The sequence below is a fragment of the Echinops telfairi genome, unplaced genomic scaffold (genome assembly GCF_000313985.2).
Source record: "Echinops telfairi isolate 266 unplaced genomic scaffold, ASM31398v2 ScPeMD7_7457;HRSCAF=8495, whole genome shotgun sequence".
NCBI lineage: Eukaryota > Metazoa > Chordata > Mammalia > Afrosoricida > Tenrecidae > Echinops > Echinops telfairi.
This window is the reverse complement of record NW_022111357.1, coordinates 16,412,270-16,428,523: the sequence shown is the minus strand read 5'-3', so window position 1 is coordinate 16,428,523 and position 16,254 is coordinate 16,412,270. Positions and strand designations below refer to the sequence as shown.

Here is a 16,254-nt window from a genome sequence, read left to right as displayed (position 1 = left end):
ACCAGACTTGAATTTTTTCCTTCAGTTTGAGGAATGGTGAATATATTTTCCCATCGTGGTTTTCTATGCCAGGTCTTTGCACAATTCATATTTTAGTTTGCTTCTCAAGCTGCCCTTTGAAATCTTCAGTTCTTGTATTTCATTATTTTTCACAATTGCTTTAGCTTCTCTACATTTGAGAGCAAGCTTGAAAGCCTCTCAGAAAATCAATTTTGGCTTGAATGACTTTGCTTTTTTCATGTATGATGTTTTGGATATCATCTCTCAACTTGTCTGGTCTTTGATGTTCAATACATCGAGTGTGTTTTTCAAATGGTGTGCAAGTTCTGGTGGACTATACTCTAGGTCCTATTTTGTCTATCATGAACTTGTCTCTATTTTCTTTAACTTGAGCTTGATGTGCATGTGAGGATTTGACGATAGTTCACACAGTTTGTCCTTGCCGTTGTTCTGGCAAGAGCCCTGGTTATGCATTGGGCTACAATCTGAATGGTCAGCAGTTTGAAACTACCAGCAGCAGCTCCTCTGGAGAAGACTGGCCGTTTTACTCTCATAAACAGTTACAGGCTCTGAAACCCACAGTGGTTGCTATGAGTCAGCATTAACTCAGTGGTGGTGAGTTTGGTTTTTGGTTTGTCCTGGCTTGTGGTCCTGAGCTGACTTACTACTTTTCCCCAGATGTTGTATATTTGATTCTTGGCATTTCATCTTGTGAAGTTCGTGCCCATATTTACGTTGTTGAGCAGTGGCATTTTTAATGAATAAGTCATTGGTCTTGCAAAAAATCTCTCATGTAATCTCCAGCTTTGTTTCTATCACTAAGATCATACTTTCTAACTAATGATCCTTCCTCTTTGTTTCAACTTTTGCATCACAACAGCCACTAATTATCAGTGGATCTTAATCCCATGTTTGATCAATTTCAGACTGCAGTCTTCAAGTTCATAATTTTTGGCTTTCGTGATTGATGCTTAATTTTGAATAGGAGTCTTATTAACTGGTCTTCCCTATAGACTGATGTATATTACCCAAGCACCGACAGTGTTGTACTGCAGGATAGATCATGAAATGTTCTTTTCTTTTTAATGATGAGTGCTGCACCATTCCTCTTCAATTCGTCATGCCTAGCATAGTACGATTTCCCCCTTGATCGTGAGCACCAACTGTGAGTTCTGTGTGGCCATTGCAACAAATTGTCAAACCCAGAATAGACATAGAGTGCTGTGGGAGGAACAGTTGGTGTCAGAATAGGGTAGATAAAGGTGGAGAGTGCAAGCATGACAGACCTGTGCCTCCTGACAATGGGAAGCCAGAGGAGGTCACATACTGCCATCGCCATGCCATTTACTGTAGACGGGCCTGGTGAAATACTCAGCACAGTCCCCGGGATTTGAGTACCTGTTAAGTGTTGGCTGTTACTAGTATGTGAGCTCATGAGCCCTGGCGCCATAGTGTGTTACACCTTGGGCAGCTGCTTATGGTTTGAAACCCCAAGCTGCTCCAACAGAGAAAGTCTAGGATTTCTATCCCCTGGAGAACTCACAGGGGCAGTTCTACTCTGTCCTGTAGGGTCACTCCGAGTTGGAATTGACTCGATGGCAGTGAGTTGAGTGGTGTATGAGCTCAGGAGAGAGGATGGTTGTCTGTTGTGTGACTGCTGGTTGCCAGGGTCCTGGCATTCAGGACAGGCTCTGTAAATAGTTACTGCATGAACTGCAACTACTACGATAAGGATGATAATAATAGTTGTTCTTTAAGTGGGTTTAGTTGGAAACTACTATTTGGGAAGAGAAAAGAGCCCGTTAGTGAAGGTGCCAAGGAGAAAATTGAATAGCAGTGGGGATATTTGCAGATCTCACTTTCGACCCAGTCATGAATCCTGACACTGCTCAGTGACTCATCCCCAGTGATAGGATGTATCCCTTTCCCAGTAGTTTGATGGTTTCTCTCTCTCCCTCTTCCTCCCTCCCTTCTCCCCTCCCTGTCTCTAATCACAATTGTGATTATAAAAACGACATGGTAACCTTTCTTTACTTTGACATCAGCATTTCTTTACCTGCACCAGTGGGGAGACTCACCATCAGCAGCATCAGCCCAAGGCTGAGTTTTAGGAGGTGCAGCTCTTCTCTCCAGCTCTTGTACCATTCAGGGTCACCAAGTACTTAGGGTGTTGTTCTTTGGTCAGAACAACTTGGCCATGCGCACTGACAGGTGTACTGGTTATCAGCCTTTTGACTCTTGATCTCTGAGGCCTGTTGGGCCCACCCAGTCTCAACCCTGCTCACACCCTGCTTGGAAAGCTCCTTAGTTCTGCTGATAAGTGCCCACAGGTGCCAGTAGTCTTTGATCTGAAGTCACTCAGCTCACGAGTGCCATGGGTTGGCAAGTCTGACTCCTACAAATGCCCGGAGGCACCTCGCTCTTTGGCAAGCCTCCCCAATGATCGCACTCTGCTTTATCACTGTGACCTGGGGAGTCCACTACACCATTTCCAGCTTGTCTCCTGGTTCTACTGCCTCTGCTGCTGCCAGTTTTCTGCCAGTATTTCCACTGTTGTCACTATTACTGCTCTTTGGCTTCTGGTTCTATAAGCTTCCCTGAGGACCTAGGTAGGGACCCTGAGCCCTGAGGATATGATCTACTTCCATATTCTTTCTTGGTGGTAGTGAGGTCCACTCTCTGCATTGAAATTGACTCTCTTTTAAGCCTACCAGGATGGAAACACCGACCAATCCCCTTATATGATTCCATACACAGTATTTGTGTGGTCTCACCCACCAAGGATTCCATGCACCTTATTTGTAATATTAAAAAGCTGTCCTATCTACTTGGTGGGCCACAAGCTCCCTACTGCATAGGTTCACCCATTGTTTTGGTGGGGGTTACAAGACTGTGCACCACATGATCTAAATTGCGTTGTTGTTGCTGTTGTCTTGCAGGGGCTATGGCTTTGTAAAATTCACAGATGAACTGGAACAGAAGCGAGCCCTGACGGAGTGCCAGGGAGCAGTAGGACTGGGGTCTAAGCCGGTGCGACTTAGCGTGGCGATCCCTAAAGCGTGAGTCCTGGGCCATAAGGGAAAGTCGAGGGCCTCTGCACTGACCTGCCTGGACACTCCTCATCTGCTTGCTGGTCATTAGATTGTCCACTAGAGAATGCTGGATGGGACGTTGCCGGGGGACTTAGTTTAAGTTGTGAAAGTTGAATGCCTGCTATTTGCCCTGTTGTGTGCTTAAGTTGGAGATGACCTAAGAAGCGTGACCCCACCCTTTGGGAAGCTTATAACTTGAGAGAGGACTGTGATCAAGGGAATTGGGTGCATTGAGACATTGCTGGGAAAACATTTGGGGAATACACACCTAATGTTTCTGCTATTTGCCCAGTCGTGTGTCTGTTGGGAATTTGCCCATAAAATTAATAAGTTGAATGGGGATGGGGGGGGTTTAATGTTAATTTCATTATTATTTTGTGCTAGTGAAACCCATAAACCTTTTGAATGAATTTTGTTATGGAAAGGAGTAACCCACTACACCACCAAGGCTGAACTGCTAACCTCAAGTTTAGTAGTTTGAAACCACCAGGTACTCTGAGGAAGAAAAATGAGGCTTTCTACTCCTAAGCTGGTGCAACTTAGCGTGGTGATAAGTTACAGTCTCTGAAACCCACAGGGGTAGTCTATTCTGTAGGGTTGCTCTGAGCTAGATTAGACTTGATGACAGTGAGTTTAGAGAAAGGGCAATAGGTCATTATTACATTTGTCACTGGGCACATAGGCTTGTTCGATGACAACTCCAAGCAGGTTTCTCACTGAGAAGTAAGACAATATTTCTCTGCATAGAAGTGGTTCCTCCTGCAAAATTCTTTACGGAGAAGTAGTTCTGTGCAAAGCTGTGGTTCTCAGCGGGGCACTTTTGTCCCCCCAGAGGACATTTGGTAATTTCTGGAGACAATTCAGTTGTCAAGGCTGGCACCGAGTGAGTAGAGGTCAGTGATACTGAACAGATTCCCCCAACAAAGGATTATCTACTTCCTCGTTCTTAAATGGCAACAGCACAGAAACGGAAAACTCTAGGCTCAAAGTACAAGAAGAGCTGAACTCTCGGGGCAAAATGCCCACATGGATAAATTTTTTAAAACAGCAAAAGATTTGGCGGGTCTTGTGGTTTGGCTATATTTGATAATACCGTAGGCGGGATGCTCCACACACACACAACACCCACACACCCACCCCAAATTTATTTATTTGTTTGTTTATTTTTTAAATATGGAATGCTTCACGAATTTGCATGTAATCCTTGCATAGGGGCCATGCTAATTTTATCTGTATCGCTCCAATTTTAGTATATGTGCTGCCGAAGCAAGCACCAAAAATTAATTTTGTTGTAAGCTCTTATTTTATAAAAACATTAAGCCAAGTATTTTGAAAAAGACATTTCTCAGATTGTATCACTTAAAATAGATGATTGTAATTTCTGGGTTCCCTTCCAGGGTTCTCCCTGTATACCCATGCTTTTCATATATTTTCTGCGTATGATTCAGTGTATTTATTCACTTTTTAATTACAAAAGCGATGCTCATTTTCACTCCTCCACATCATCCTCATTTTTATTTTCCAACAGCAGCAGAATGTTTTTTTGAGTGTGTCCTGTCTAGCTATTCCTCTGAAGTCGGCCATTCTTGTAGTTTCTGATTTGTTACTGCTTAATCAGCAAACAGTATGGAGTCCCCACAGCAATGCAGTCCTTGGTCATCTGTGGAGATGCAGCTGTGACAAGAGAAACATGTTCCCTCTGCAAGGAGTTTATATTTGTTCTATTTATTTCTGCATTGAATGCTGTCAGGATTTGGTGCCTGTGCCCTTAAACCCTTGGAGGAAGAGTTAGCGCTTAAGAGCCACTTGTAGAGGAACAGCACAGAAATGTGCAAAGTCGCTTGAAGGAAACAAAACCAGACTCAGTCACCTGAACACGTCATTACAGAGGGAGGCAAATAGGTGCGATGTCAACCCAGAGCCAAGCAGAGGAGGCAATGGATCTCCTGTCAGGAGAGGAATGCATTGGAGTAGACTGTCTGAGGCCATCAAATGTTCCTCTGACCACCCTCTTGAGTCCCGCCCACCAGGGAGACAGTTAACTTGCTAGGAGCCTCCCCTTAGGGAGCACTCACTCAGACTCTGACCATAGGTAGCTCTGTGACAAGGACTTCTTCACTAGCTCAGTTCCCATGTGATTTGTTTTTCTATCCAAACCAGTCACGAGGCTTCTTCCACACAAGGTAACAGTTACTCTCCTTTGGAATGAGCAAGCTGGCATCACTGTGGTTTGCCTCTGTCTCCTGTCACTGTTGGGTGTATATCCCTAAGAGACTGCCTTGACCCTTCACAGTACAACTCTGGAAAGAGTGCGCTGGTCTGAGCGTGAGTTTGGTTCTTTTGAGTCCTGTCAGCCAGGCTTTCTTGTCATGTCCCAGGCCTGTTTCATAAGCCTGTTCCCATGCTTTATGCTGTTGAAAGTAATGGATCCTTTGCAGACTTGACATTTTGCCTTTAGTTAGCAGCCGGTAGGACAGTCATGTACTCAGGAGAAGAAAGCTTCCCAGTGGGATGAAAGAAGAGACTGACAAGAAATCTTGAGTGTGTTATGACAGGTGCTATACATAAAGTGTAGGGGAGAGATGGGCTTTCCACTCCGGTGAAGATTTACATTCTCGGGCACTCACAGTGGACACTTCTACCTGTCCTATAGGGTCACTGAACGGTGCCTTTTGAGTACAGTGATGACAGGAAGGTCCGCCTTGCAGGGTGAATCGATATCTTGTAGTTTGAAATCATCCTAAATCCAGAGAATCCAGGCTGGGTTTCCCTAAGTCTTTAGTTCTAGATTAAAAATAGTTCCCAGAGTCTCTCCACAAGAGGGAAAACCAGTCCTGACAAGATTGGATAAGACAGAAATCCCAACCATAAGAAGCTTCTCTCTCTTACGCATAGAGCCATGCTGCCTGTGTTTGATTGTCTTATTAACTGTGTGACTTTAGACAGGTTTATTTACCTTCTCTGTATATAGGAATAGTGGTATATACTTAACACATAGTGTCGTTTTGAGTATTAAATGAAGGGCTCTACTTAAAACACTCCACTGGTCACATAGTAAGTGCCATGTGAATGTTCACTTGCTTAATTTTTGTTTCTTCCTAAAAGGAGCCGTGTGAAACCAGTGGAATACAGCCAGATGTACAGTTACAGCTACAACCAGTACTACCAGCAGTACCAGAACTACTATGCCCAGTGGGGCTATGACCAGAACACGGGCAGCTACAGCTACAGTTATCCCCAATATGGCTATACGCAGAGCACCATGCAGGTACCAAGATTTAGAAGTCTGGCCCTTTTGGGTTATGCTGCCCTCTGGGGATGTGGGTCATTCTCTAGGGCTTGATAAGGAGGGGGAGACTTGGGCTTCCCAAAACCAAGTTCCTTTTGTTAAAAATGAGCCATCTTGATCTCGGGTCAGGATATCCCCCATGCTCCTCACCCTCATCTCTGGTCTCTTGACAGACATATGAAGAAGTTGGAGACGATGCACTGGAAGGTAAGATCACTCCATTCATCCTCTGTTACTCATCATTCAGTGACTGCTCTATGGCCTTATGCTAGATGCTGAATTCCGCCCTGCCCTAGAGGACCTCGCGTTCTAATGGAGAGGGCCAAATGCATTGGTTACTGTAAGATGTGACTGTGGCCACAAGGGTGTATGTACAGATTGGGAGAGGAGAGCAGCTCCTATTGAGAAAAAGGAAGAAGCCCACCGCTGCCTAGACATGAGGCGTTATCCCCTGGGATGAGAGTTTGAACATACAGAAAAATACCAAAAACAACAACAAAACATAAATAAATAAGAAGAAAGAAAAATACCAAGATCCTGACATTCACCTCTAGTACTACCACCTACTATACAGTAGTAACCATCATTAATTTTGAAATTTAAAGTATTTATTGTATTTATTGTAATTTTTAATGAGTTTATCAGAAGAAGGACCCCTGGTAGCACAGTGAGTTACTCATTGGGATGTTAATCCTTGGGTCAGAAGTTCAAACCCACCAGCCACTCCTCAGGAGAAAGATGAGACCTCTGCTCCCGGGAAGATGTGCAGCTGCAGAAACACACAGGGACAGTTCCACTCTGCCCTCCAGGGTCACGTCCGAGTCAGGATCCTCTTGGTGACAGTGAGCTGGTCTTTGGTTCTTAGCAGAAGTAAAAGATAGTAAAGTGAAAATGAAAGAATTACTACCTGCTGACAAAGACCTTTTCACAGGAGACATTAATAGCATTTAAAAGATTCTCCAAGATTTGAAAAAAAGGAATTAAAAAAAATATATATATAACATCAAGTTTCTGAATATATGTTCTTAGGAAACAAAATTTAAAAGCTACTGAAAAAAAAAAGCTACCTGATAAAATCAACATGATTGAGTATTGAAGTAACTGAAGCAAAACTTTTATTTTAAGATATAAGCCTTATCCTTCATGAGAAAGTAATAGACTTGTCAAAAAATTCTATATTAAAATTTTTTATTTTCTGAACTTTACATCATTCGTTTTTAACAGTTTCATTGGCTTATAATTCACATATCATACAATTGAATAGTTCAGTAAGATCCAGAAGAGTTGTATAATCACTATCACAATCAATTTTAGAACATTTTCTACTTTCTTGTACTCCTGGTATGAGTTCCCCGTTTCCCCCCAGCCTCCTTGTCATGCCCCCAAGAAACCATTAATCCAGGTGCTGACTCCGTAGAGTCACTCCTCCGAGATTTCATACCTGTGCCATTGATACGGTGTGCAAGTTCAGATCCAGTCCACCTTTGGTAAGAGACCAAAGGTGATTATATTCTGGAGAGGAACAGAGTGATTTTCTTCCTTCTTGTACTCATTGTTGTTAGCTTCCCTTTTCCCCCCAACTCCCTTGAACTTTTATCATTTTTTACAAAACAAAAAATGTATCAAAAACAGCAGAGTTTACAGGATTGCTGCACCAGTTTTCATATTAGCCAATGATTATGAAACTGATGTCCATGTAAATACTTTAAACAGAGGCTGATTTCCTTCCTGATCTTATGTTATTGGATGATCTGTTATGGAGCTACTCAAGACTAGACTTTGTAAGCACTGGCCTTCTTTTTATTTTTAAGTTTTCTTGAAAAGAAGGAACTTATCTTCAGGACAGGAACAAACTTAGAGTCTGAGTCCCAGCACTATGAAGCACCTGCGCAGATGAATCTAGTAGTGCCCTGAGGAGTTCTGCCTCTCGAGGGGGACTCTTCGCCCAGCAAGCCCAAGTGGCCTGTTTAGGGTACAAAATGAGGCCCAGGCCTTCTGCACTTGACTTTTTCCCGTTCAGAAAGTTTGCCACTTCTCTGGAGGCAGTTAGACAAATTGTAATAGTTTCTGCATGTAACTCTGCAGAATTTTCCAGTCTTTTAATTTTTTTATCCATTATTTTAACTTTTTAACAATTTCAATAGCACTTCATCCATATGCCAGACAATTCAATAATTGCATATCAAGAAAAGTTTTAAAATTATGACCACATTGAATTCTAGAGCATAGTCTTCTTCCTTGTACTTATTATTATTCATGTAATTATTTTTTCTAATTGTGACAAAAATATATACAAAAATATTCAATTCCACAACTTTTTAAAAAAATCATTTTATTGGGGGCTTGTACAACTCTTATCACAATCCATACATACATCCATTGTGTCAAGGACATTTGTAAATTTGTTGCCATCATCATTCTCAAACCATTTTATTTCTACTTGAGCCCTTGGTTTCAGCTCATTTTACATGTAGAATTTAGTGCCACTGATTATATTTTTCATGTTTTACAACCATTATTAGTATCTTTTTCCAAATTATTCTACTACCATTAACATATACTCAATGCTCCTTAAGCAACAACTCTGTCCTTCACCCATGGTAACCATTGGTCAAGTGTTTTGGGTTTTTTTTAGTTTTTTTGATACAATATTCACCCATCATACATTTCCATGGTTAAATCATCCAATCTCTCTTATCCTTTAGCAGTCTAGCATATTTTGAGTGATAACCATGTTCCAACATGATGAGGAGTTGTGATTGTTGTCCTGGGATGCTGTCCAGTCTGCTCTGACGCATAACCCCTGTGTACAACAGAATGGCTCACTGCCCAGTCCCTCACGATCCTCACAATCAGTTGTTCTTGTTTTAGCCCATCGTTACAGCCACTGTGCCAGTCCCATCTCAGTGAGGGTTGTCTTTTTCCCTGAACCTCTACTTGACAAAGAACAAAGTCTGTCAGCCACTAGTCCCTCCCGATGACATGTCCAAAGTGTATGAGACAAAGTCTGGCCACCTTTCTCTTTTAGGAGCGATCTACCTGGCTGTACTTCTAAGACAGCGCTGTTTCTTCTTGCAGTCCATGGTGCACACATTTAATGTTCTTCACCAACACCTTTATTCTTCAGTCTTCCTCAGTCTGCCTCCTACCCGTTGAGGCGATTAAAAGACCATGGCTGGTGTTAAGAGGCAGCTTCGTCTTCAGAGTGACATCTCTTGAGCGTTAACACTTTAACGAGGTCTTGTGCAGCACATTTACCCAATGCATGGTGCTCTTGGATTTCCTGATTGCTGCTTCCAAGTAGAATGAAATCCTTGATAACCTTGGCCTTCGTTTTGTGTGATGTTGTCTATTGGTCCAGTTGTAAGGACTGGTTTTCCTCATGGTGAGGTGTGAGCCATATTGAATATGCTTTCTTCACTGAGCTGTCTTGACATCCTAGTCAAAAATTAATTTACTTTTGTTAAAGTCCTCTAAATATATTGCTTTTGACTCAGCAGTTATTTATCTAGGAATTTATTAATTAAAAAGCAATTAGGAACAAACTGGAAACACATTTACTACAAATGTCAAGAAATTATTTCTGGTCAGTCCCTTTCTGTTCATCTTTATAGGCTTAGAGTTGGCAGTGCTGCCATCTTTATCGCCATAGCTTTCCAGTAGATTTAGAAATGAGGAAGTTTGAGTCTTCAACTTTATTCTTTTTCAAGGTTGTTTAGACAATTCTACATCCTTTGTATTTCTATATAAATTTTAGGATCAACTTATTAATTTCTGCTCCCCTCCATGCAGCTGCGATTTTTTTTTTTTTTGAGATTCACTATGCTTTAATGGGGCTCCTGGTGATGTAGTGACTCATACAAGGTCAGTAGTTTGAACCCACCAGCCACTGCAAGTGAGAAAGATGAGGCTGTTTGCACCTGTAAAGATTTAGTCTCAGAACCTCAAAGGGCCAATTCTACTCTGTCCTATAGGGTTCATATGAGTTGGAATTTTTTTGATGGCTGTATGTTTAATGTGCTTTAATTCATAGTTTGTTCATGTGTATTCATTTTAAACCAACACAAGAATTAAGGGGAAACTACAAAATCATGGCAATTAAAGATTTAATTGTGAAATACAGAGCACATACAGAAAAGTTCACAAACGTACAGTTCAGTGTGCAACTAAAAAGCATTAAGCTGTAAAACTTTCGGGTCAAAAAATAGAACATCAACAAACCCCAAAAACCATCATCCCTTTTGCCAGTCATCAGCCATCACTCGCTTTTTCTCTGCTAAGGCTGATATTTGTAAGTGTCATTTCCTTCCTTCTATTGTTTTATTGATAGACAAGCACCTCTAAACCATGTAGTGTAGATTTAGTAAATTTTGTTTTGTTGTTAATCACCACTAAATATGCTCAAGTTTCTCACTGTACCCATCTAGTGACAGGAGTTACATTCTGAGGTTGTACCATTCCCTCCCTCCGTGACATGAACATACTGCCCCCTAGGTTACTCTCAGGTTTTCGGCATGCTGTTGCCAGTTTATACAGCATAGTTTGACCTGTTTCCCAGCTTGACTTACAGGAGTCCCACTGCAGGCTTCCTGTCTTCTCACAGCCAACACTCCTTGTTTGTGAAATTTATCTAGGTTTAGTTTCTGTGTTATATATTTGTACCTTGAAGGAGCCCCGGTGGCATAGTGGGTCCCACTTTGGGCTGTTAACAGGGCAGGAGGTAGAAACCCCAGCCATGCTGCAGGAGACAGACGAGGCTCAGCTCCCGGGAAGGTGTAGTCCAGCAACCCACAAGGACATCCTGACTTTGTCAGAATCTACTCAGTGACTGAGTTTGGTTAGAATTGCATCAAAGATGGTCATTTTAAGAATTTTTATATTTCTGTACTTTTGTGGTAATTTCTAAGGAACAACTACATTTACAACCAAAGATATAGACTATGATGACTTTACAGCTCTTAAGATCATTGAACTATTGAATTGGATGATTTGTGAGTTACATGCCAATAGAACTTTAAACTTTTGTTGAAAATATAAATTATTAAATCCAGGGCTCATGCTCTCAGCATAGTTCTTTTCCTTCGTTTTTGGTATAGTGCTGTGACTCAGTAACTGTAACCAGACTTCCCAAATTTCAAATAAGGAATCCACTAGAAAACCCCCGGCAGGCAGTGTAACTTGTAGTACATGTTGCTCCACAGCCACATTTTGAGTACTGGCTCTGCATTAGATCCCCTTTCTCCTATCCTTTTGTCACCCTCGAGCAGCTAGTTGCCTAGTGGGTTAGAGTGGACTGACTGCAGTGTGAACCAGCTGTGGAGGGGGGCAGAAATTTCTATTCCCCTAAGGACTTATAGCCTCAGAAACCCAGAGTTCTACTGTCCTACTGGCTGGCTGTGCATAGGCATTGACTGTGGGGTTTTGTTCGTTCCCATCCTTACAGGAATTCTGTAAGGCAGTGTTGTCCTGATGAGGAAACTTGAGCCAGGATAGCAGCTTGCCAAGGGACGTTAAGGCCGTAGTAACTTCCAGTAGATCCCAAATCTGATGTCTGCCCCTAGCCTTAACCTGTCTGGTGTCCTGAACCTGTCCCTGCTTCCTTCTAGACCCCACGCCACAACTGGACGTGACAGAGGCCAACAAGGAGTTCATGGAGCAGAGTGAGGAACTATATGATGCACTAATGGACTGTCACTGGCAGCCCCTGGACACAGTGTCCTCTGAGATCCCTGCCATGATGTAGCCAGAACCAGGAAGAATGAGCTGCGTGCAAGAAACCACTTTTTTAGAAAACTGCAAATACTTTTTTGGAATGAATTTTAAGTTTTTAATAATCTGAGAATGACCACTTGTGCAATGTTGTTTCATATCTAATACCTGGTTTGCAAACCAAGCTGTTTCTACCTCTTCTGCAAATGGCTTTCAAACATTTTTTATAGTAAACACAGAATACTCATGAACACTAAAGCTCTGAAATTTCCCTCTACCTAGAGGGGAATTGGAAGATTTATCAATCTTCTGAAAAAAGTTGTACACTGGCTTTTATTCCTGAGATCTTTTCAGGGAGCTGGGCACTTATCCTGGGGTTACAATAACGATCAAAGAGACACCCACAACACTAGCTGAAGCTGTGGTCTAAAGCCCTTGGGAAGATGGCAGTAATTTTCTGAAAGGGGGTGTAGGCAAAATTAGGAAATTATGTTCTCTAAAAGAATCTAAGGATTAAATGCCATTTTGAGAAGGTGTAGTCTAAGCCATGGCATATGTATATAATGGCTAAAAATGTCTAAAAAACTTTTAAGGATTGAACACCATTTTGACCTGGAATATTTAGATGGGGACCAAGAAATTAAAACAATGCATCACATCACTCCCACAAGTCTTTTTATTTATTAAGCCGGGTACATTTAAATTTTTTCTGCATATAAAATGTCTTGCTTGAAGTTCTTCCCATAGTGCTTCAATGCTGGAAAAAAGTGAGCCAGTGTGTCAGTACTACTAATTAACCCCCACTGGAACAATCTTCTCAAGCAGCTGGTCTCAGTCCCATATCCGCATTTATCATCCGGAGATGTCCACTCAGATTAGGTTTCATCCTTGACCAGGCTCAGTCTGCATTTATAGAAAGGGAGCTAACTACATGGTTTCTACCCAACCTAGCTGACACTTGTGGGTAGAAGGCATTAGTCTGCAGCACTTCTAGCATTCAGGTAGCTGCTTTGCCCACAAAGTGGTTAACTATTCATAAGATTATCTTTAATGTAAGCAAATTGAAATGTTACAGTCCAAATCACAATGAAGACATTTACAGTTGGTTTCATAAGCAGCTAACCCCCAAAGGAGGATACTTTGAAATACTCCACAAGACTTGTCACTATTTGGTGTAGTGCTTAGAGACAGAATTACTACCTGAAGCTCTAATCCATTCTTTTGTGCTTCATCAGGCTGTTTTGCTACTCAGATCTGAAAAACAAGCAAGCATGTCCATTAATCAAGAAAGCTAGACATGAGACTCCTCCCACCAGTACATAAGTCTGGGCTACTGCTGCCTAGGTTTGTCCTCATTTATGCAGCCATAGCAAATTTAACCTAGTGTGCCCCTGTTTGAAACTAGCCCAAGGGCTCCAAGAGCACTGAGGGCCAGCTTCAGTGTTTCTTTTCCTCCTTTTACGACCACCCAGACCAGTATTATGATCCGATGGGAAAGGGAACTGGAGGGTAAAAACCAGTTGGAGTCTGACCTCACCTACCTTTAAACAGCACAGCTACATCTTCAAATTTCTTTAACAGCCAGGAAAAGCAAGGAAATCCTGAAGGAGAGTGGGGGGAAAAGTACAAAATCCAAATCAATCCAATACACCCACCTACATGGAAGCTGAGGGAAAACTGGATTTCTTGTCCAGATCCCGGAGAATTTTATAGGAAAGGCGAGTGGCAGCTGCAGATACTTTGCTGGCCTGAGCTGTCAAAGTCTCTCCACGTTGCTCTCGCATGCAGTTGGAGATCAGATGGCCACATGAGCCACAGACCTTGGGAACATGCGCTCCCCACCAAGTAGTTCCCACATCAGTGTTAAGAAACCTACCAGGTCCCAGGGCACATGGCTCCACTCCGTCTCACTTTTCCTCCTCCGAGATCACCAATTTCAGGTATCCTGGGATCTTCAGCACAGCTGTGACAAGAACAGAACACAACAGTCCTGGATGACCTGACCGCTCCTCAGTGACTAAGGTTGGAGGCCAGGCACAATACGTTTCCGCTTTCAACACAAGGCGGCCTTTACTGTGTGCTGCTTCTTCAGACCATGACTTTCCCCAGCCCTCACTGTGCTCACAGTACACGCAAGCCCATGCCCGTCTTAACAGGCCTCACTCAGACTAGAATGGCTGACACGATAAGGCAATGTCTTTTCCCGAAATGTTGCAGATCGGTTACAGCAAACCGAACGGCGACCGTCAAGGAAAAACTCACTGTGGGCTCTTTTTTGACTACAGCAGCTACGTGGAAGCAACTGCAGCTTCGATAAGGGCCCCGGGGCGGTTTATGGCCGTGATAGCCCCACCCACCAAACGGCCATTTCGCCGTCTTCCAATGGCGACCCGACCCAAGTCGGGCTCCATCTTCCCGGCGGCTTCTAAGTTAGCCGGCAAGGAGGCTTAACCCACTGCGCCATCTTCGGAGGCCCGAAGCCTGTGGATTGTCTGAGACCACCAAAATGCGCTGGAAACAAGTGTTTATGTGTCAGGGGCTGTGTCAAACGGCTTGCCTGCTGTGTCCTTTACCGACATCAGTCAGGACATCTAAACCAAACTGCACAAAGTTCTAAAAACGCCATGAATCCGCTGCCATTTAAAAGGCCTAGGGCATTCCAGCAGTCGGAAAAGCAGGTCAAGGCCACTGGCCTTAAGTGGCCCCCCCCTTAATTCCAGTTGAATCACCCCACCCCACGCAGGGCCCTTGGCATTACTCACCGATCCAACGGGCGCGCTGGGGCGCCCGGGCCGCGGCGGGCTCCGGACCCGAAAGCTATGCCTGCGGCCGGCGGCTCTCCCACCAAGCCCCCGGGCCCGCCCCTGGGTCGCACTCATCGTCCCGCACCCTTGAAAAGCACCCTGGGCGCGCGCAAACGGGCGGCTGCGTGCCACGAGCCCGGACAGCAGGACGCGAGCGTGGAGGCGCGTTAAAGCAGAAGACGCGTACTCCAACGCGCCGACGGGCAGAAAGGGCGGGGGCAGGCCGACCAGGGCTTATATAGGCCCTCCGCTCGACGCCGAGCCTGACGGCAGGTCGAGAGCGCCGCGCGGCGCTCTGGGAAGTGTAGTTCACAGTCCATCCCGGCGCAGGGGATACGTCACCGTCCGCCGACACAGGAGCTGGGGAAAGACTTACTACAGTCGGACACCCGAAACTAAACTCACTGCCGTGGAGTCGATGCCGACTCGTAGCGACCCTGTCTTACTCCAAGAGACGCCGAAGAGTTTGCCCTGCCCTCTGAGCTGCTGCGCCGTGTGCTGGCTCAGGCCTCTGTCCGCCCTGCGAGTCCGCTCCGGCCGAAGGCTGGCCAAGCCCGGGAGGGAGGTTTGGGCCAGGGAGGCTCCGGACGAGACCGCCACTGGGGGGCGTCCGAGCGCCGCCCAGTCGGACGCGCGCGGAGGGCTTGGCCGTCCTCTGATTGAGGGCTTCCTAGGAAGCGGTCAAACCATGGAGTCGGTGCTGCCTCCTAGAGACCTCTGTGGTTGCCAAGAGCCGAAGCCCAGGCTTTGTCCCCCGAGCTGCCGGTGGTTTCGAGATGGGGTAGAACCGCCCCGGTGAGTTCCTGAGACTGACTCCTTACGGGAGAGAAAACGCTGCCTCTCTCTCTCTCTCACAGCGGTTGGAGGACATTGGAAGCTCGGACCTTGCGGTTGGCAGGCCGATGCAGAACCCTCTGGTCTTTTCCACTGCTGTTTAATACCGGTCCTGAGCGTGCACGATGGGGACTGTGCTGCAGTACCGCGTCGAGCTTTCGAAGCGAGCTTGTGAACAGGTAGTACCGGTAGCCTATTAACCACCTGCCACAGAGAGGAAACCGAGGAATGGGTCAGATTGCTAAGAGGTGGACGTGAGGACTGGCAGTGAGTCTCCCCCAAGAGAGCACGTTCTTCTCACTGCGCTTCCGCGGTGCAGCCAGTTATTTAATCTGGCTCTTCTAGCCGTAGCCTGCAGATGGCCAACATTTTCCTGATGGGTCTTCATAGGAAGGTGGGCACTATTTTCCCAGTAGTTTTATTGAGGTAAAATTCACATATTATACGCTTTCATAGTTCTCCCCTCTCGTTGCCATCGAGTCGATGCTGACTCACAGCCACCCTGTAGGACAGGCCAGAGCCGCCC

At 44.6% G+C, this 16,254-nt stretch overlaps 2 protein-coding genes and 5 non-coding genes across 7 annotated transcripts in view; 2 read left to right on the top strand and 5 right to left on the bottom strand.

The window, feature by feature from the left end:
- The window catches only part of LOC101644574 (tRNA selenocysteine 1 associated protein 1), a 27,900-nt gene extending 15,149 nt beyond the window's left edge, over positions 1-12,751 (top strand). Inside the window, exons 5-8 of the mRNA XM_004705322.4 lie at positions 2,940-3,059; positions 6,198-6,360; positions 6,555-6,588; positions 11,988-12,751. Of these exons, the coding sequence (XP_004705379.4) occupies positions 2,940-3,059; positions 6,198-6,360; positions 6,555-6,588; positions 11,988-12,124 (454 nt within the window). The 3' untranslated portion in view covers positions 12,125-12,751. The remainder of the gene's footprint in view (positions 1-2,939; positions 3,060-6,197; positions 6,361-6,554; positions 6,589-11,987) is intronic.
- On the bottom strand, positions 4,260-4,366 carry LOC115872830. Its single transcript, XR_004048067.1, has one exon. It is a non-coding gene; the product is annotated as a U6 spliceosomal RNA (small nuclear RNA).
- A 162-nt stretch (positions 12,752-12,913) lies between the features above and the next one.
- On the bottom strand, positions 12,914-12,987 carry LOC115872799. The gene has a single exon (XR_004048045.1). It is a non-coding gene; the product is annotated as a small nucleolar RNA SNORD99 (small nucleolar RNA).
- A 492-nt stretch (positions 12,988-13,479) lies between these two features.
- Positions 13,480-13,601, bottom strand: LOC115872783. Its single transcript, XR_004048029.1, has one exon. It is a non-coding gene; the product is annotated as a small nucleolar RNA SNORA61 (small nucleolar RNA).
- A 194-nt stretch (positions 13,602-13,795) lies between these two features.
- LOC115872778 lies at positions 13,796-13,925 on the bottom strand. Its single transcript, XR_004048026.1, has one exon. It is a non-coding gene; the product is annotated as a small nucleolar RNA SNORA44 (small nucleolar RNA).
- Positions 13,926-14,281: 356 nt separating this feature from the next.
- On the bottom strand, positions 14,282-14,415 carry LOC115872773. Its single transcript, XR_004048021.1, has one exon. It is a non-coding gene; the product is annotated as a small nucleolar RNA SNORA16B/SNORA16A family (small nucleolar RNA).
- A 1,438-nt stretch (positions 14,416-15,853) lies between these two features.
- Positions 15,854-16,254, top strand: part of RAB42 (RAB42, member RAS oncogene family) — a 16,321-nt gene continuing 15,920 nt past the window's right edge. The window contains exon 1 of the mRNA XM_013005267.2: positions 15,854-15,907. Within this exon, the coding sequence (XP_012860721.1) occupies positions 15,854-15,907 (54 nt within the window). The remainder of the gene's footprint in view (positions 15,908-16,254) is intronic.